At 37.5% G+C, this 20,226-nt stretch overlaps 2 protein-coding genes, 1 non-coding gene and 1 pseudogene across 9 annotated transcripts; 2 read left to right on the top strand and 2 right to left on the bottom strand.

Moving 5' to 3' along the window:
• The first annotated feature begins 2,627 nt into the window (after positions 1-2,627).
• On the top strand, positions 2,628-7,884 carry LOC126612520 (protein SET DOMAIN GROUP 40). 4 transcript variants are annotated; one of them, XM_050280951.1, is made up of 7 exons: positions 2,628-2,852; positions 2,930-3,094; positions 3,217-3,348; positions 3,439-3,579; positions 5,150-5,416; positions 6,643-7,221; positions 7,642-7,884. In XM_050280951.1, exons 1-7 carry the CDS (start codon positions 2,643-2,645, stop codon positions 7,747-7,749), a joined length of 1,602 nt encoding a protein of 533 aa, XP_050136908.1. In that variant the 5' UTR covers positions 2,628-2,642; the 3' UTR covers positions 7,750-7,884. The 4 variants fall into 4 exon arrangements, with proteins under 4 accessions (XP_050136908.1, XP_050136911.1, XP_050136909.1 ...); XM_050280954.1 differs by lacking the exon at positions 7,642-7,884 and adding an exon at positions 7,340-7,543 and having other exon boundaries at positions 2,629-2,852; XM_050280953.1 differs by having other exon boundaries at positions 2,635-2,852; positions 2,944-3,094.
• Positions 7,885-8,092: 208 nt separating this feature from the next.
• On the bottom strand, positions 8,093-8,196 carry LOC126612722 (small nucleolar RNA Z103). Its single transcript, XR_007619282.1, has one exon. It is a non-coding gene; the product is annotated as a small nucleolar RNA Z103 (small nucleolar RNA).
• Positions 8,197-8,311: 115 nt separating this feature from the next.
• On the bottom strand, positions 8,312-8,397 carry LOC126612724 (small nucleolar RNA Z103; annotated as a pseudogene).
• Positions 8,398-9,606: 1,209 nt separating this feature from the next.
• On the top strand, positions 9,607-20,138 carry LOC126612519 (sucrose synthase 5-like). 4 transcript variants are annotated; one of them, XM_050280950.1, is made up of 16 exons: positions 9,607-9,917; positions 10,154-10,225; positions 16,359-16,441; positions 16,608-16,800; positions 16,916-17,034; positions 17,114-17,330; positions 17,427-17,522; positions 17,619-17,792; positions 17,906-18,022; positions 18,109-18,275; positions 18,371-18,595; positions 18,685-19,251; positions 19,343-19,481; positions 19,584-19,639; positions 19,788-19,817; positions 19,910-20,138. In XM_050280950.1, exons 1-16 carry the CDS (start codon positions 9,684-9,686, stop codon positions 19,923-19,925), a joined length of 2,505 nt encoding a protein of 834 aa, XP_050136907.1. In that variant the 5' UTR covers positions 9,607-9,683; the 3' UTR covers positions 19,926-20,138. The 4 variants fall into 4 exon arrangements, with proteins under 4 accessions (XP_050136907.1, XP_050136904.1, XP_050136903.1 ...); XM_050280947.1 differs by lacking the exons at positions 16,359-16,441; positions 16,608-16,800; positions 16,916-17,034; ... (8 more) ...; positions 19,584-19,639; positions 19,788-19,817 and adding exons at positions 10,479-10,671; positions 10,786-10,904; positions 10,982-11,198; ... (7 more) ...; positions 13,444-13,526; positions 13,675-13,704 and having other exon boundaries at positions 9,611-9,917; positions 10,154-10,308; XM_050280946.1 differs by lacking the exons at positions 16,359-16,441; positions 16,608-16,800; positions 16,916-17,034; ... (9 more) ...; positions 19,788-19,817; positions 19,910-20,138 and adding exons at positions 10,479-10,671; positions 10,786-10,904; positions 10,982-11,198; ... (8 more) ...; positions 13,675-13,704; positions 13,799-14,009 and having other exon boundaries at positions 9,611-9,917; positions 10,154-10,308.
• The last annotated feature ends 88 nt before the right edge of the window (positions 20,139-20,226 follow it).

Below are 20,226 nucleotides of genomic sequence, written 5' to 3'. Positions count from 1 at the left end.
CATTTGACATGCATGTTGGAGAAAACAAGTAAACGTTGGTTGTGACGAAATCTGGAAAGTGTTAGTTGGAATTTGAATCAAAATTCTTGAACTCGTTTCCACTGAGGAAATTCGTGTGGATCTTTGGTACAAGTCCTCGGCGGTTGTTCTATTGATATTTTTTTTGCTTACTCTAACGACGAAGTCAAGTTCCTTAACCGTTGACCGTTGACCATCTGCTTTATATCAAATTCTTCGAGTGTTGACTTCGTTTACATTTATTTCTTTTCTTGGGAACTCCTTGGTAGCAGATTATGCTCAATCAATTTCCAAAAAGGAGTTGCGATTCTTGTTGTGGTTGTAATTGGACTTGGAAAATGAAGATTCAGTCTTGTTTGGATAAACAGATTCCTTGAAGTTCACCAAGTCTCGTACTCGGCGGAAAACCCTAGCTCATTGTTCGTGTACTTTTCGATAGAGTTGGACTTAGCTTCTTGCTTGTAGCCCAACTGATCAGTACTTTTGTCCACTAAATGTTCAGCCTTGTAATTTTCAGTGTGATGGTTTGAGACTCTACCATATTCATCATTGTATGAAGATCAAACTTTGCTCTAAACTTCTCTGGACTCATTGAGCCTTGGTTTGCTCAAGAGCATCACTTTAAGGTTGGCAATCGTGTCACTGCATGCATACACAAGCTGCTTCGTACCTTTCTTCTTTGTCACTCTGTTGATTCAGAGGTTCTATGTTTAAATTTTTGAACTTTTAAACAACTCTAATAAAGTGTTGTGAATTTCAAATTGTCTTTGGCCATGTCAAATCTTATTATCAGTTCTTAAATATTCCTGAGTTTGGACCTATTTCTTTTTTGGCTAAGAAACTAGTTGACCATACTGTGATGATTTACAAAATAATCATAAACAGTGACTTCTATTTCTGCATCTTTACCTTCCTTCGCTTGTTTGTTTCTCAATGGGAACTGGATCATGCGGGAACATTATACAGAGGGTGTAAAAAAAAAAAACGTTTGTTCTTAGCATGGTTTCTAGTTCAAATCTCGATATCTTGTACTCTGGATTGTAATGGACTTGTTTTGACCCTCAAATTCTTGAGTGTTCTTTCAGCCTTTCTGACATGGTTTCTCGCTCAATTAGTGAGGAATTCATGATTAATCGATTCGACGAAAGTGTGCGCCCAACTCTTATTGTTTATGACAGGAACGTTAGGAACATAACCTTTTCACAAGTTTATCAGACTTATTAGGAAGAGTTCCACGTGGGTATGAGATTTGAGCCGTCTTTTGGTAAAAGTTTGGTGAAGATTGTAGTGCGGGTGATCAGCAGATTGCATCAGTATCTTCAGACTGAATTGTTTGATCACCATCTTACTACAATTCATAGGCATCACATCGGTATCTCAAGGTACGGTTACCAAGTGAGTTCCTCGTTGACAAAATTTTGAAGTTGCTGGTCACATTTGGAGGAACTGAGAAGAATAGAATCCTTGGTGCTAGTTAGAGTTCTGACGACGACCGTTTTTGTTTCGTTTGGTTTGGGGTACGACACTTTTGCGACATGGTACGAGAGTTTTCCACGGGCCACATTGGTTGTTAGAGGAGTTGTGCGCGCTTGTATTCGGAGGATCGAATTTACGACGTGTGAAATTATTCATCCTCAGGAAATTACTGCTTGCTTATCGAGACAACAAATGTGTGATCGATATCACGGGCGGCCGACCGGTATATCGATAGCTTATTTGTTGGGTTTGTTAAGCAAGTGGGCAAGAAGATTCGTCTACAGCAGCTAATGCAAATTCAGAATTGTTATTCTTGGGACTCTAACCAAAGACTCATATTCTCGAAGTGCGTGACATTTCGTATGCTTAGGCGAGACCCACTCTCATTTTTCAGTTTTGATTTTTAGTATAAGTATTTTAACTTCATTTACTCTAGTTAATTGTTTTGACATTACAAATGTTTTGGAGAAAATATTTTCTTTTTAGTTTTAAGTTGATTCGAGTTTTTGATATATATGTTAGTACATATCTATTTTGACGTTATCTAGCCTTAAATTATTTTGTGTTTTCGACTTTATATTTTATTAAAGTATGTTTTCTATTTTTACACTGATGGGGAAAGAAAGTATGAGCCTGGAGGCATGAAAGATGAAATCATTGCAACCCGATCGCGACGAGATGGCATTTTTCCTTTTGTGCAACTGCTCTGACTTGATTTCTTCGTTATGTATATATATGTGTATCCTTTTTCGTATTTTTGAGTTTTCCAGTGTAGTATGTTATTTTAAATTTTAGGGACGAAATTCTTTTAAGGGAGGTAGATTGAAACACCCCAACCCTATTTGTATTTAAAAATTGTTAATTCATTGTATTTTAAATTCATAACCCTTATTTACTTCTTATTCTTAGCTTTTGTATCAATTAATGGCTTTCGTCACCCTCGGGTGTCGGTCAACACATGTCTATCTTGGTATTCAGGGAATATTAGAGTCGGGGCGTGTCATACAGGATCCTCACCTTTGGGCGATGTGAGATCTTACAAACAAAATTGACTATTAGTGTAAAAATATGATTTTTCTAAAATAAACAGTACCGAAAACTTTTTGTTAAGGTTGCATTGTTTCTTTCCATTTATTTTCCAAAAGCCCATGTCATTCGCAGCCGCATTCCGATCCATTGCAGCGAAAGCTTTGAGGTTTGCCAAAAGTTCTCTGCAGGTGGGAGATGGAGCAAGGAGAAGGAAATCTCCAACGGCTTTTGAAATGGGCATCAGAAATTGGAATATCAGACTCAACCAGTTGCCAAGCTTCGTGTTTGGGCCACTCTCTCGCCGTCTCCTTCTTTCCAGATTCCGGCGGGTACTAACATCCACACTCTCTCCTCTCCTCTCCTCTCTGTAAATTCACCAACTTTCTGCTCTCACAACAACTCACAGAAAAAATGTTGCAGAAGAGGTCTGGGTGCTGCTCGTGATCTTACAGAAGGAGAGTTGATTCTCAAAGTTCCAAAGTCCGCTTTGATGACAAGCACAAGTCTTGCAATGAAGGATGACAAACTCTCTCGTGCTCTCAATGCTCATCACTCTCTCTCCCCTACCCAGGTTTTTTTTCACTCGATTTTTTGAATTTTTGATAACCCAATTGTTTGTTTTTGCTGAATTGAAAAACCCAATTGTTTGTTTTTGGTCAAATTAAATTCCTTTATTGTTTTCATACTACCCAGATATTGGCTGTTTGTTTACTATATGAAATGGGGAAAGGGAAGAGTTCATGGTGGCACCCTTACCTGGTGAATTTGCCGCACAGCTACGACATTCTAGCAACTTTTGGTGAATTTGAGAAGCAAGCTCTGCAAGTTCAGTTGCATTCTGCTTACTTTTCTGTGTTTTTCCCTTTGTTGTTGGGATTTAGGAGCTAAAACATTTTTCTTTTGCAATATTTATAGGTGGATGATGCTAAATGGGCTGCTGAAAAGGCCACATTGAAGGCTGAGGATGATTGGAAAGAAGCTAATGCGCTCATGGAACAACTTAAGCTCAAGCCTCAACTTCGGACATTTCAGGCATGGCTTTGGGCTTCCGCAACTGTGAGTATACACTCTTTCCCAGGTTTGAGAACTATCATGGTGCTTAGGGTTTGAGATAATTGTTTGAATGAATTAATTTTTCGTTTAACCATTCTGTCATATCAGTAAGTTTGTTTTAGGTATCTTGTAGTTTCGGCATTGCCTGTGTACAAAGGAGCAACTATATTTGGGTTTTAGAGTTTTCTAAAAATGAGTACACAGACATAAAGTTGCCCACCCTTTTCTTTTAATGAAAGGTGAAAGACGTTAATAGGGTGTCAAAGATTACATTTTGGATTATTGTATATGATTTGGGAACCTTTCACATTGATAAATCACAGATTCCCCGATGAGTTTTGGCTTTTTTTTTAAAACCCAAAACAAGAACAATAGGAAATCATATGTTTCCCAATTTAGTGGTGCATTAAACTAAGAAGCATTGAACAGCTACTTCTTTCGCATCCAACCACAAAGTAATTGACCAAGGATCTAATACCTTATGATGCTCGGCTTAGGTTTCTTGATGTGAATTCTATACTCTGGAAGTAAACTCATGTAGCTAACTGTCTGCTAAATGGAAGTCTACCTTATTCAAAATATCCACAGCTGATGTAAGGGTTTACATATATATATAGGAAATCTTTAAGGGAAGGGATCTCCATTTTTTTTATAAAAATGGGTATTAGTTATGGGGTCCACACTACATCGAACTTTAACGATACGAACTGTCTATTTTTCAAGTTGCACCTCATAGATCATCCATGCAAAATATTAGCCAAATCGGAAATGTTTAAGACATCTAATTGGGTTCAAAGAAATTAACAAATACTTTGTTATATAAGAAACAATGAAATTTTATCTTGATAATTAAATAAGCAAATGGTTTTGGATTGAATTGAATTTTTGCAAGGATGATCTATGTATCGAGACTTACAAAATAGACGGTTCGGATCGTTGAAGTTCGATGTGGAGTGAGCCCCACACCTAATCCCCATTTTTTGAAAAAAATGGGGATCCCTTTGCATAAAGGGCCTGTACATATATATATATATATATATATATATGTATATGTATATATGTACATTATACATATGAGTTTCTATTGTCTAACGCTAGTTTCAGAATTCATTTAACATTCTTGGCACATTGTCCATATCAGAAATAAATTCATTTGTGCACAAAGGAGCAACTGTATTAGGAATTCAGAGTTTTCTAAAATGAGAACACAGACATTAGTGTATCCATAATGTAATGCAAACTGTGTATTTCTCTATTCTAGTTTTGTTTCTTTGTTTTCTTCGGCCTCTCTTTCATTTTATTTTCTCTGTTCTCTCTCAGTTCACAACAAGAAATCTGTATGTTTCACGTCATTTACAATATTCAATGTGACATCTTATTTGTTAGATCGATCAGTTTCACTTATATATCACTGACTGAGTTATCCACATTATTAAATCACATGTTTCACAGTGTACAGTTTTGTTGGTTTAATGAATTGTTTATTTGTACTGTCTTGTAATGGTTGGACCTTCTGGTCTTTTTAATTAATATTCCAATGTTTCAAATTGTTAAATTGTTATCTTATTTAAAGATATCCTCAAGGACGTTGCATATACCATGGGATGCAGCTGGGTGCTTATGTCCTGTTGGAGACTTATTTAATTATTCTGCACCTGGAGAAGAGCCTTCTGCTTGTGAAAGTATGGAGCATGCAACGCTTGACTTGGTGAATGATGATAGTTCTGGTACGCTGGACGTGGACGTTTCTGATTCACGAAGATTAACTGATGGAGGGTTTGAGAAGGATATTGACGCCTATTGCTTCTATGCTAAGAAAAGCTACAAAAAAGGGGAGCAGGTAATTTGTTCTTTTTGTCTCCTTTTAAAGATATCATTTATTGCTGCATGATAGCTTCCATGTACTAATTGTCTTCTAGTTTTGTGGGCGATATCTTACTACATTGAAATATTTACATTTCTCTTCCAGTTTCAACTAATCTGTGAATCCTAAAGTGCTTTACATTTTTACATTTGTGACATAGTTTGACTTTGATTGGCAAATTTGAGGTTATTTATTAGGTTAACCTATCTTTGTTTCTTCAAGATATTCACTAAACCTTGATATTTACTTTTACAGTATTTGTGGTAGATGGTGAACCACCTTGGTAAAGAGTTTATGATTGATTTGATGTAGACCATAAGGTGGGTGTTGCCATTGGTTATTGTGTAGAAGATAGCCTAAAATTTAGCAATCAGACAACCTGTAGGCTATGTTTGGGTATGGGACTTTGAAGTTCCAATGTATCGAGGCCAAGCAAGGAATGGATCACAAAATGTTAATAGGAGGCATTAGAAATGCACCACATGAGCAGTAAAGGTATATGAGAGGAATCTGTAAATGACGACTTGGAAGGACTTGTTTACAAATCCCTCATACATGCCTTTGCAATGCTCATGAACTGCATTTCAAACTCCGCTATACACGTTTTGTGGTTCATTCCTTACTAACTTGGCCTCAAGCCCTTTGGAGTTTGGAAATCCCTCACCCAAACACAGAGAAAAGAAGTAAAATAAAATTCGGAGTTTGCTAGTGGTCTGGAGTTGGCATGGAAAACCAGAGTTTAATGGTTGGAAAAGGTGAAAGTGGAAATCGTAAAAAGAAGAAAAGCTTGGAAGATGAAGTCGTGCTTTTGGTGATGGCTGAATAGAGAATCTGGTGTGGATGCTTTGGTTTTCATTTTGATGAGATTTTTAATTTTTAATTTCCAATTATACGTTGCAGTAGTAGTCTGGCTGCAGGTGCTTTGGAATATCCAGGATATGGTTTGGGATAGTAGTGCTGTTCTGCATTAGCTAGTTAACTAGGCTGTCCTTCTGATTCTATGTAGTGCTGTTGTGAAAAAAGATAAAAATGTTTATAGCCGTATTATTCCAGTGTTTGTTTTATAACTTTATGAGTGCATATTACTTCAACTTTGTTATGACTTCCTTGTATAGGATTACTGGGATCCATTTGTTTTCATTACGTTATTTTTAGGTCTTGAATTGGATATTTTAAAACCGATACTTGTTTATTGTATGCAGGCCCTTTTAAGCTACGGAACATACACGAATCTGGAGCTTCTTGAGCACTATGGCTTTCTCTTAAATGGAAACCCAAATGACAAAGTTTTTATTCCTTTGGAACCTGAAATATATTCGTCCTGTTCATGGCCTAAAGAGTCATTGTATATACATCAGACCGGGAAACCATCTTTTGCTCTACTGTCTGCCTTGCGATTATGGGCAACCCCACGGAACCAGCGAAGGTCTGTTGGACACCTGGTGTATTCAGGACTCCAACTCTCAATTCAAAATGAGATGTATGTCATGACATGGATATCGAAGAAGTGCAACGCTATTTTGAAGAGTCTGCCGACATCATTTGAAGATGATCGTTTGTTATCAAGTGCCATTGACAAAATCCAAAATCTCGAGTCCCCTTTGGAGCTCAATCAGTTGTCATCCACTTGTAGAGATGAGATTTGTGCCTTCAAATCTAATGTTGTGCAGAAGGGAGAAAGAAGCAGTATGCAGTCAAGGGAGAGGTGGAGATTAGCTGTGGAGTGGAGGCTCAGTTATAAGAAGATCCTGGTTGATTGCATTTCTTATTGTGATGAAACTGTAAGTTATCTATTTCATGAAAACAACTCGGTCCAAAAATGAAAATCTTCTGCCTTTCTTTTTTTCATTTATTTGTTTTGATGTGGTTAAGAGAATACATCCACATTGGGGAATTCAGGTGAAATACTGGGTATGAGGCGAAACCTTATGCAGCGGTTGATCAAATTCAAACAATTAGTCACATAGAAAGCTAGTCCTTATGAATGGGGATCCTCTCCTGAGGATTCTCAAATAGTATCTGTTCATCTACATCGTGCATCCGATCCACTCCTAAAGATTCTCAAATAATGTAATGTCCGTTTATCGTACATCGTGCGGTTAATTTTCGTCCAAGTGCTATTCATATTTAATTTTAAATAAAAATATTTAAGCCGAGGTAGGAAAGGTTCGCTGTTTTAAAGTTTGCTGTTATTGATGCAGTGTCAAATAAGTACTGTGATATGGGAAGGCTCTGGAGTTCGGTTTCTCATCTTATTAAGGACCGAGAAGTTGAAGGCGAAGATGGGGATGGAAAAATGGGTTTGTTAATCCATTTTAACTTCTCACACTCTTGTTAATTCTTTTCCTATTAATCTTTTTAAATTTATTTCATCCGACGATTAAAAATTAGAAAAATATGTGATTACAATGCTACCATTTATTTTGAAAGACTAAAATTTTACATATTGTTTCCGATATGATTGACATCCACATTGCAGTCTTCATGATTGCAACCAAATCAAACCCATCAAAAGGTCCATAGGAAGATTAAGAAAACATAACTAAACCAAAATACAATGTCAAACGTTACAACCCAAACTCCAAAAACAAGATTGATATTAGTCGAGTTTTGGACAAAAACTGGACAAAATCTTGGGAAAAATTAAAGAAGATGGATCAGATACACCTGGCTTGGTGGTCTCTGTGCAATACAAAGATGTAATTCGCTCAGTTATTTCAGCTTCGATCATTTGGGGAAATAATCATCACTTCCATCTTTTCTTTTTCTTTTTTCAACAACAATATCATAAAACAAACACTAAATTCTAAAACAAACAAGAAATTTAGAAGGAGAAAAAAAAATAAAGATAGTGGATTTTGGGGATTTGGGAAAGATCAGAGTTCTGGCTTGGAAATTAAAAATAGCGCAAGTTTGAATCAGCTTCGATCATATGGGGAAAGTAGCATCACTTCAATCCCAAATCCACCCCCATATCAAAAACCCTAATTTCAATACAAAATTAGGAAAAACACCCCAAATAAACAAAGAATAAATAAAAAGACGAAAACTTTGTCCGAATCTGCGAGAGAACAAACAACAAGAAGGCCCTCAACTATTCACAGAACCCGTATGACTATGGCGTCGGCTCATACTCAGCGCCCAATGTTATGACGGCGATGGTAATCAGTTTATTCGACGCCCTTTCACAAACCCTAACCCTAACCCTAATGTAGAAGTAATCCTACATCCTAACAATATAACGACGCAGGCGGAAGGCGGAAGGCGGATGGCGGAAAGAGATGAGTAAGTTGTTGGAAGGACTGGAATTTATAGGCCCTCGCGAACTGCTTCGAAACCCTAATTTCCTTTAGCTTGTAGCGGGGAATGCCAGGTGTACGGCTGATCTTTTGTGTCTTTCCATCAGCGGTCGGTGTCGGCCTATTGGATTTTGTGTCCCTTTTTTCTCCTCCATTTCATCGGGCTGTGGCTTTGAAAAGAAAAGCCCAAACAAGAAATTTAGTTTCAAGTTTTGCGCATATGGGCTCGTTTGTAATACCCAAGTATTTTCATTGCAAATGTCGTTTTACTGCAGCGGCGAAACGCAATAGGATAAATGACGTTTTATCGTAATGAGAGTATTTTTGCTCACCAGCATAAACTATGGTATATGCTTTCCATCATATTTATGATCGTTAGATGAGTTTGAATTTCGAGATTCGTGTAGTGGATAGACACGAATCTTAAAATTTAAACTCATTTAACCGTGATAAATAGGACGATGAGCATTACCACCACTTAACGATAGTGAGCAAAAACGCACTCGCCCGCAATACCAAAAGTATTGCCCTTTTACAAATATTACACAGAAACGAACGAATTTTATTAGTTATGTATCGTGGAGAGACCATCCTTCGAGATTCTTTCTTGTGCCAACCAATGCAAGAAGAAACAAAGAAGGAAAGAATGATACCAGTAAATTACGTGAGAGAGAAACACCTACTTTTCAAAACCAGAATATCTTCACTTACAGAAATCACATTCTTTCCTTTTGCAAAAAATGTTCAGATTTCTAAAGCGCTTGACGAAACCAAAAGCAATCTGCAACAATGAACAAGCCAGATGCATCGCATACATCGTACGTAATGAATTCCGAAAGCCGCCTATAAATGCAGAAAAATGAGCTGAGCAACCCTCAAACTGCTTCATCTTTTAAGCATTTGAAACCTTTGCCTCTTTATAAAGAAATATATTTTACACAAAAATGGCTTCTGCAGCGGCCATCAAACGCTCCGATTCCATAGCTGATACCATGCCGGACGCCCTGAGGCAGAGCCGATACCACATGAAGCGGTGCTTTGCAAAGTACATCGAGCAAGGAAGAAGGATCATGAAGCTTCACCATTTGATGAGTGAAATGGAGACAGTCATCGATGACAAGGCTGAAAGAAGCCAAGTTTTGGGGGGTGTTCTTGGCTATATATTGTGTTCAACTCAGGTTTCTAATTAAACACTTCTTTATATATATATATATATATGTTCTTTCATTTTGGGGGACTAACTAGAATTTTTAACTGTTAGACCATTAGTTAATTAAAAGTACAATGACTAAAATTTAATGGTTAAAAACTCTAGGGTATAGGATACTCCAGAGCATCATAGAATTTTCGTTAAACAAATAATTATTGGTTTTACTTTTGACTTAATGAGATGTTTACTTAATATAACCCACAGGAAGCTGTTGTTGTTCCTCCACATGTTGTCTTTTCAATAAGACTAAATCCAGGATATTGGGAATTCGTTAAGGTCAGCTCTGAGGATCTCTCAGTTGAGGCTATCACTGTCCGAGACTTCTTGAAATACAAAGAAGCCTTATATGATGAGAAATGGTACATGTTTTTTCCCTTCTTAAAGTTTTTTTCTTTTTTACAACACGATATTCTAAACTACTCAAATCTACAAGGAGCGAGATTTGATTTTGGGTGCAAGGGATGACGATGAACACACTACCTTTGCTAACTACCAACCGGCCTAACCCCCCGTATGCTTTTCATTGCAGGTCAAATGACGAACATGTATTGGAGGTGGATTTTAGAGCAATTGATTTCTCTACTCCTCACTTGACTCTATCTTCCTCGATCGGAAATGGAATCGAATATGTTACCAAGTTCACCACTTCAAAGCTAGCTGGAAAACTGGAGAATGCACAACCCCTTGTGGATTATTTACTTTCACTAAACCATCAAGGAGAAGTATGGGAATCACAGCAATTTAATTCTACAAAAAATAAAATTTGATGAGGAGAATTCAAATTTCATTCTAATGATAAGGTCTGAAACATAGTTTATGTGATTTTGAATTTACAGCAACTTATTCTAAATGAGACCCTCAACACAGCTTCGAAGCTTCAGGCGGCTCTGATTGTAACAGAAGTGTACCTCTCAACACTTCCTAAGGACACACCATTCCAAAATTTTGAGCTAAGGTGACTCTTCCTCTCATGTTCTATCTGCCGCTGTCATGTAATGTAACTTGCAATCTAAAACCGAGCGTCATTTACAGGTTTAAGGAGTGGGGCTTTGAGAAGGGGTGGGGAGACACTGCAGAAAGAACAAAGGAGACAATGAAAATACTTTCAGAAGTACTTCAAGCTCCAGACCCGTTGAACATGGATAGGTTTTTCAGTAGGCTTCCCATAATATTCAATGTTGTAATATTCTCTCCCCATGGCTACTTTGGCCAAGCAGATGTTCTTGGCTTACCAGACACAGGCGGGCAGGTATTAATTTGAATACTATATCCGATATGCTAAGTCTCTTTGCAAATGGAATTCGTTACTGAGACGAAGTTTTTTGAATCTGCTATCGAAAACAGGTAGTTTACATTCTGGATCAAGTGAAAGCTATGGAGGAAGAATTGACTCTGAGAATTAAGCAACAAGGACTTACTGTGAAGCCTCAAATTCTTGTGGTATGTTTCATATACAACTATGGACGATTTACTAGGAAGTTGGAAGGTAGTTCGGTTTATTTAGCATTATCTAACCACTGGCTACAATAGGTGACAAGACTCATACCCGAAGCAAGGGGAACTAAGTGCAACCAGGAGTTGGAACCAATCTATGGCACCAAGTACTCTAACATCCTTAGGGTGCCATTTAGGACAGAAAAGGGTATCCTGCGCCGTTGGGTTTCTCGTTTTGACATCTATCCCTATCTTGAGTTGTTTACACAGGCATGTTTTCCGTCGATATTTATTTTCATACTTTTAGAGTGCTCAATTATTTATTTGTTCCTTACGTACTTTCTGTTCTAAAATAATTGTTCCATTTGTTTCAAACTACTAGGATGCTACTGCCAAAATCCTCGACCTGATGGAAGGAAAGCCGGATCTTATTATTGGAAACTACACAGATGGCAATTTGGTGGCGTCTCTCATGGCTAATAAACTTGGGATAACTCAGGTCACTGTTAATTTATCTTATAGATACAACCGTAACACATTTTTCTCCCACTTTGTATTTACTAACCCGTAGCGCGTTAAAACCAGGCAACTATTGCTCATGCTTTGGAGAAGACCAAGTACGAAAATTCAGACATCAACTGGAAGGAGTTAGATCCCAAGTATCACTTCTCATGCCAATTTCTTGCTGACACAATCTCAATGAATGCTACAGATTTTGTCATTGCAAGCACATACCAGGAAATTGCAGGAAGGTTAGCAAAATTAACCAGCATTCATATATTCGACACCCTTACCAAATGATTACATTACAGTTTACACCATAATGTACTTGGATGTTGTTTTGCAGCAAAGACAGACCAGGACAATACGAAAGTCATACTGCATTTACACTCCCGGGGCTCTGTAGAGTTGTTTCTGGCATCAATGTATTTGACCCCAAATTCAACATTGCCGCTCCTGGGGCAGATCAGTCTGTATATTTCCCCTACTCAGACAAGCAGAAACGGCTCACTTCATTCTATCCTGCCATTGAAGAACTACTGTTTAGTAAAGAGGATAACAGTGAACATCTGTAAGTCCTGGACTAGCAAATCATTCTTTTAGAATTCAAATGCTGATCAAAAGTAATCTAACGTCAACCTGAACCATTTTCTTGAACAGTGGATTTCTAGTAGACCGGAAGAAACCTATCATCTTCTCAATGGCAAGGCTGGATATTGTTAAAAACATTACCGGGTTGGTTGAGTGGTACGGGCAGAACAAGAGGCTGAGAAATTTGGTTAACCTTGTGGTAGTTGGTGGATTCTTTGACCCTTCAAAGTCAAAAGATAGAGAAGAAATCGCTGAAATAAAAAAGATGCATACACTGATAGAGAAGTACCAACTCAGGGGTCAGATCAGATGGATAGCAGCACAGACTGATAGGAACCGAAATGGAGAGCTCTACCGTTGCATTGCTGACACAAGGGGAGCTTTTGTGCAACCTGCCCTGTATGAAGCTTTCGGTCTGACTGTCATTGAGGCAATGAACTGTGGATTGCCCACCTTTGCAACCAACCAAGGAGGCCCGGCTGAAATCATCGTTGATGGGGTCTCTGGTTTCCATATTGATCCTAACAACGGTGATGAAGCAAGCAACAAAATCGCTGATTTCTTCGAGAACTCTAAGACTGATGCAGCATACTGGGACAGATTTTCCAAAGCAGGCTTGCAGCGCATATATGAATGGTAAAAACACAACCTCTGCATCCATACTTGTTTGCTTAAAAACCAACATCTTTTCCCATGGAACTTAAAACAAGTTATCGAAACTTTGTAGCTACACTTGGAAGATATATGCAAACAAGGTGTTGAACATGGGGAGCACTTATACTTTCTGGAGGCAGTTGAACAAAGAGCAGAAACAGGCAAAGCAAAGATACATCCAGATGTTCTTTAATCTCCAATATAAGTACTTGGTATGTTACAGATTATGCTTATACATAGGATGCACCCCGTATCTATTTCTCATTCTATTAAGCTCGAGATTTCGACCCTAACTTTAATCGGCATTGTTGCAGGTGAAGAATGTACCTGTCTCAAGTGATGAACCTGAGCAACCAGCTGCGCCAAAGGCAACTTCCAAACCACAGACCACATTAAGGCATGTTAACCTAAGCAACGAAACTTTATGAACACGTCTTCAATGCATGCTTACCGTTCTAAAATGCATCCGTTAACATGACCTCTCTTATTTCTCTAATCACATTGTATTGTTCATCCAAAACTAACAACAAATAATTGATGTGCAGCTCAAGGCGCTCACAGTCTCGATTGCAAAGGTAAGGAGTAAGATCGCCATAAACGGCTTGTTTTCAATCTTTTCCCTAAAGCCAGCATAAACTGAAAAAAAAAATCTTCCCTGCATAATTTCAGGTTGTTTGGAAGTTAAGGTCAAATAAAGGGAGCTTGATCGAGGATTGCCATTTGAGCTACCCAACTGCAATTATACATTGACTCCCTATTATTCATTTGCAAAGAAGAATTATTGTTGCATAACCATTGAAGCATGAAAGTTTGTTTTTATGTAATAAAATTATACCAAATTTACAGTTTGTGAGGCTTTCAATTCATATTTTCAACCTAACGGTTCGGTGTTGGTTCATTTACACTTTGTGATTTTATGCACGATGAACTCAGTAATATTTTTTTATTTATTTTACAAGACGATATTTTCTAATTTAGTTTAATTTAAAGGGAGTAGGATTTGAACTTGGTGAAATAAAAAAACGTAACATTGCCCTACTCAACTAGTGTAATCCACATCTAAGATGTACTCAATGACACTACATGGTGATTAATTAAACTTTCTAACTAAATTTTTATACTATTTTTAGTTCTTCAATTCGTCTGCCATAACAATTTAATCCAATTCAACCAGTGTATGGGATATTGCAATACCAATTTGTCATGCTCACATCGATCAATTTTAATTTTAAATATTAAAAGTACGTATAATTAACAATCTCCTTTTTTAAGCACTCTCTCTCCTTAATCTCTATAACTATCGGGGATTCTCTCCCTCCTTTTTTTCCTCTCCTCCCTCACTTCCTTGCACAGTTTTTTTTTCTTCTTCTCTCTCTGTCTCTCTTTGTGTTTTTTTTTCTCTTTCTCCAAAGATGAAATCTTGAGCGTTTAAACAAGAGAAAAGAGAAGGAAAAAAGAAAGGAGATAATCCTTGTTCAAATCATATGCAAAGCATGTCATGCTCCGACAATCCCACTAGTGGAATAGGGGTTATGATTTTCACTGTATTAATTTTTCTCTTCCACTGCTCATATGTTGTTATTTGTTCGCGGTTGATTTATTAAATCTTATGATTAGAAACTATAACAAAAGTACAAAGAAATAAAGAGAAAATAAGTACAAAGAAATAAAGAGAAAATACGAAACAAAAATGTTTCTTTGTTCACTAGGTAACTAAGGAGTACATGGTCACTCACCCCTTGATTTGATATCAATGACGGAGATTAAATAGATGTGTTTGATATCAAATCAAATAATAAATAAACATATGACTCATCTGGTACTTGGTAATCAAAATAACGGAAATCAAATCTGATAATCATTCTAGTGTTTAATCCAACTGCAAAATAAATATAAAGTAAATTAAAAGTGATAAGTTAAAGACAGGAAAAAAAGGATAAAAAGAGAGTGATCAACCTCTCAATGCAGTCCTCATAAACTAGTCGACATCATGGGTTTTTGGCTTTTGTGCTAATCTTGGTTGAGGTCAGATTATATGTGTTATATTATTAGGCTGCAATTTGCATGGAAGAATGGAATTAAGAAGATTATGGTGGAATCAAATTCTCCACTTACAATATAATTATTTTTAAATGCAAAAGTGGATAATCACCATCTAGAAAGTTTAGTATTGAATTTTCATGCCTATATGCGCCAAACTTGGTCATATGAAACTTGTCATATTTATCGTGAAAAGAATTTTGTTGGCGATGATTTGGCTTGTTTGGGTTTGTCATGCAGTTTTGGTCCATTTTTTTTTTAGCAAATTCCTTTTTTTTGTCGTCATAGTTGCAAATATAGCTAAATTCTCAGAGTATTGTTATAGTCTTATATAATTTATATTTTTAAAACGTATGCCCCGTTGTCTACCGAAAAAAAGAAAAGAAAAGGGAGAGTGTCTAAGAATATCTTCACTTACAGAGATCACATTCTTTTCTTTTGCAAAAAATATTCAGATTTCTAAAGCGCTTGACGAAACCAAAAGCAATCTGCAACAATGAACAACATACATCGTACGTAATGAATTCCGAAAGCCGCCTATAAATGCAGAAACATAAGCAGAGCAAACCTCAAACTGCTTCATCTTTTAAGCATTTGAAACCTTTGCCTCTTTATAAAGAAATATATTTTACACAAAAATGGCTTCTGCAGCGGCCGTCAAACGCTCCGATTCCATAGCTGATACCATGCCGGACGCCCTGAGGCAGAGCCGGTACCACATGAAGCGGTGCTTCGCTAAGTACATCGAGAAAGGAAGAAGGATAATGAAGCTTCACCATTTGATGAGTGAAATGGAGACAGTCATAGATGACAAGGCTGAAAGAAGCCAAGTTTTGGGGGGTGTTCTTGGCTATATATTGTGTTCAACTCAGGTTTCTAATTAAATACTTCTTTATATATATATATATATATATATTATTTCATGAAGAATTTTTAACTGCTAGACCGTTAGTTTTTAACTGTTAGACCGTTAGTTAATTAAAAATACAATGACTAAAATTTAATGGTTAAAAACTCAAGGGTATAAGATACTCCAAAGCATCATAGAATTTTTGTTAAAATGATAAATTATTGGTTTTACTTTTGACTTAATGAGATATTTACCTAATATCCGCAGGAAGCTGTTGTTATTCCTCCGCATGTTGTCTTTTCAATAAGACCAAATCCAGGATATTGGGAATTTGTTAAGGTCAGCTCTGAGGATCTCTCAGTTGAGGCCATCACTGTCCGAGACTTCTTGAAACACAAAGAAGCCTTATATGATGAGAAATGGTACATGTTTTTTCCTTCTTATAGTGTTTCTATTTTACAACACGATATTCTAAACTACTCAAATCTACGAGGAGCGAGACTTGATTTTGGGTGCAAGGGATGATGATGAGCACACTACCTTCGCTAATCACCAACCGGCCTAACCCCCATATGCTTTTCATTGCAGGTCAAATGATGAACATGTATTGGAGGTGGATTTTAGAGCAATTGATTTCTCTACTCCTCAATTGACTCTATCTTCCTCGGTCGGAAATGGAATCGAATATGTTACCAAGTTCACCACTTCAAAGCTAGCTGGAAAACTGGAGAATGCACAACCCCTTGTGGATTACTTACTTTCACTAAATCATCAAGAAGAAGTATGGGAATCACAGCAATTTAATTCTACAAAAAATAAAATTTGATGCAGAGAAATTCAAATTTCATTCTAATGATAAGGTCTTAAACTTAGTTTATGCGTTTTTTAATTTACAGCAACTTATTCTAAATGAGACCCTCAACACGGCTTCAAAGCTTCAGGCGGCACTGATTGTAACGGAAGTGTACCTCTCAGCGCTCCCTAAGGACACACCGTTCCAAAATTTTGAACTAAGGTGACTCTTCATCTCATGTTCTATCTGCCGGTGAATCATGTGATGTAACTTGCAATCTGAAACCGAATGTCATTTACAGTTTTAAGGAGTGGGGCTTTGAGAAGGGGTGGGGAGACACTGCAGAAAGAACAAAGGAGACCATGAAAATACTTTCGGAAGTACTTCAAGCTCCAGACCCGTTGAACATGGATAGGTTTTTCAGTAGGCTTCCCACAATATTCAATGTCGTAATATTCTCTCCCCATGGTTACTTTGGCCAAGCAGATGTTCTTGGCTTACCAGACACAGGCGGGCAGGTATAAATTTGAATACTGTATCCGATATGCTAAGTCTCCTTGCAAATGGAATTTGTTACTGAGACGAAATTTTTTGAACTCTGCTATTCAAAACAGGTGGTTTACATTCTGGATCAAGTGAAAGCTATGGAGGAAGAATTGACTCTGAGAATTAAGCAACAAGGACTTACTGTGAAGCCTCAAATTCTTGTGGTGTGTTTCATATACAACTATGGACGATTTGCTTTGATGTTGAAAGGTAGTTCGGTTTATTTAGCATTATCTAACTACAGTTGTTGGCTACAATAGGTGACAAGACTCATACCCGAAGCAAGGGGAACTAAGTGCAACCAGGAGTTGGAACCAATCAATGGCACCAAGTACTCTAACATCCTTAGGGTGCCATTTAGGACAGAAAAGGGTATCCTGCGCCATTGGGTTTCTCGTTTTGACATCTATCCCTATCTTGAGTTGTTTACACAGGCATGTTTTCCGTCGATATTTAAATTCATACTTTTAGAGTGCTCAATTATTGATTTTGTTCCTTATGTACTTTCTGCTCTAAAATAATTGTTCCATTTGTTTCAAACTACTAGGATGCTACGGCCAAAATCCTCAACCTGATGGAAGGAAAGCCGGATCTTATTATTGGAAACTACACAGATGGCAATTTGGTGGCTTCTCTCATGGCTAATAAACTTGGGATAACTCAGGTCACTGTTAATTTATATTATAGATACAACCGTAACACATTTTTGTCCCACTTTGTATTTACTAATCCGTAGCGTGTGAAAACTAGGCAACTATTGCTCATGCTTTGGAGAAGACCAAGTACGAAGATTCAGACATCAACTGGAAGGAGTTAGATCCCAAGTATCACTTCTCATGCCAATTTCTTGCTGACACAATCTCAATGAATGCTACAGATTTTGTCATTGCAAGCACATACCAGGAAATTGCAGGAAGGTTAGCAAAATTAACCAGCATTCATACATTCGACACCCTTACCAAATGATTACATTACAGTTTACACCATAATGTACTTGGATGTTGTTTTGCAGCAAGGACAGACCAGGACAATACGAAAGTCATACTGCATTTACACTCCCGGGGCTCTGTAGAGTTGTTTCTGGCATCAATGTATTTGACCCCAAATTCAACATTGCCGCTCCTGGGGCAGATCAGTCTGTATATTTCCCCTACTCAGACAAGCAGAAACGGCTCACTTCATTCTATCCTGCCATTGAAGAACTACTGTTTAGTAAAGAGGATAGCAGTGAACATCTGTAAGTCCTGGACTAGCAAATCATTCTTTTAGAATTCAAATGCTGATCAAAAGTAATCTAACGTCAACCTGAACCATTTTCTTGAACAGTGGATTTCTAGTAGACCGGAAGAAACCTATCATCTTCTCAATGGCAAGGCTGGATATTGTTAAAAACATTACCGGGTTGGTTGAGTGGTACGGGAAGAACAAGAGGCTGAGAAATTTGGTTAACCTTGTGGTAGTTGGTGGATTCTTTGACCCTTCAAAATCAAAAGATAGAGAAGAAATCGCTGAAATAAAGAAGATGCATACACTGATAGAGAAGTACCAACTCAGGGGTCAGATCAGATGGATAGCAGCACAGACTGATAGGAACCGAAATGGAGAGCTCTACCGTTGCATTGCTGACACAAGGGGAGCTTTTGTGCAACCTGCCCTGTATGAAGCTTTCGGTCTGACTGTCATTGAGGCAATGAACTGTGGATTGCCCACCTTTGCAACCAACCAAGGAGGCCCGGCTGAAATCATCGTTGATGGGGTCTCTGGTTTCCATATTGATCCTAACAACGGTGATGAAGCAAGCAACAAAATCGCTGATTTCTTTGAGAACTCCAAGACTGATGCTGCATACTGGGACAGATTTTCCAAAGCAGGCTTGCAGCGCATATACGAATGGTAAACACACAACCTCTGTATCCGTACTTGTTTGCTTAAAAACCAACATCATTTCCCATGGAATTTAAAACAAGTTATCAAAACTTTGTAGCTACACTTGGAAGATATATGCAAACAAAGTGTTGAACATGGGAAGCACTTATACTTTCTGGAGGCAGTTGAACAAAGAGCAGAAACAGGCAAAGCAAAGATACATCCAGATGTTCTTTAATCTCCAATATAGGAACTTGGTATGTTACAGATTATGCTTATACATAGGATACATCACATATCTATTTCTCATTCTATTAAGCTCGAGACTTCGACCCTAACTTTAATCGGTATTGTTGCAGGTGAAGAATGTGCCTGTCCCACGTGATGAACCTGAACAACCACAGACCACATCAAGGCATGTTAACCTGAGCAACGAAACTTTATGAACACGTCTTAAATGCATGTTTATCGTTCTAAAATGCATCTGTTAACATGACCTCTCGTATTTCTCTAATCACATTGTACTCTTCATCCAAAACTAACAACAAATAATTGATGTGCAGCACAAGGCGCTCACAGTCTCTATTGCAAAGGTAAAGAGTAAGATCGTCACAAACGGCTTGTTTTCAATCTTTTCCTTAAAGCCAGCATAAACTGAAAAAAGTTCTTCACTGCATAATTTCAGGTTGTTTGGAAGTTAAGGTCAAATAAAGGGAGCTTGATCGAGGATTGCCATTTGAGCTACCCAACTGCAATACTGCCTCTTCTGTTTCCTATACATTAACTCCCTATTATTCATCTGCAAAGAAGAATTATTGTTGCATAACCATTGAAGCATGAAAGTTTGTTTCTATGTAATAAAATTATACCAAATTTACAGTTCGTGAGGCTTTCAATTCATATTTTCAACATAATAGTTCGGTGTTGGTTCATTTACACTTTGTGATTTTATGCACGATGAACTCAATATTTTTTTATTTTTTATAAGACGATCTTTTCTAG

This window comes from Malus sylvestris, chromosome 17 (genome assembly GCF_916048215.2).
Source record: "Malus sylvestris chromosome 17, drMalSylv7.2, whole genome shotgun sequence".
Taxonomy (NCBI): domain Eukaryota; kingdom Viridiplantae; phylum Streptophyta; class Magnoliopsida; order Rosales; family Rosaceae; genus Malus; species Malus sylvestris.
This window is presented reverse-complemented; position numbering and strand designations above follow the sequence as displayed.

What these genes read in the sequence shown, in the direction of transcription:
- LOC126612519 (XM_050280947.1), top strand. Translation starts at nt 9,684, where the DNA reads ATGGCTTCTGCAGCGGCCATCAAACGCTCCGATTCCATAGCTGATACC. An exon ending in ATAAACTTGGGATAACTCAG is followed by an intron (nt 11,883 to 11,968) that starts GTCACTGTTAAT and finishes CGTTAAAACCAG; the next exon opens with GCAACTATTGCTCATGCTTT. An exon ending in ATCTCCAATATAAGTACTTG is followed by an intron (nt 13,342 to 13,443) that starts GTATGTTACAGA and finishes GCATTGTTGCAG; the next exon opens with GTGAAGAATGTACCTGTCTC.
- LOC126612520 (XM_050280951.1), top strand. Translation starts at nt 2,643, where the DNA reads ATGTCATTCGCAGCCGCATTCCGATCCATTGCAGCGAAAGCTTTGAGG. An exon ending in ACTCTCTCTCCCCTACCCAG is followed by an intron (nt 3,095 to 3,216) that starts GTTTTTTTTCAC and finishes CATACTACCCAG; the next exon opens with ATATTGGCTGTTTGTTTACT. An exon ending in TTTCTTATTGTGATGAAACT is followed by an intron (nt 7,222 to 7,641) that starts GTAAGTTATCTA and finishes TTATTGATGCAG; the next exon opens with TGTCAAATAAGTACTGTGAT.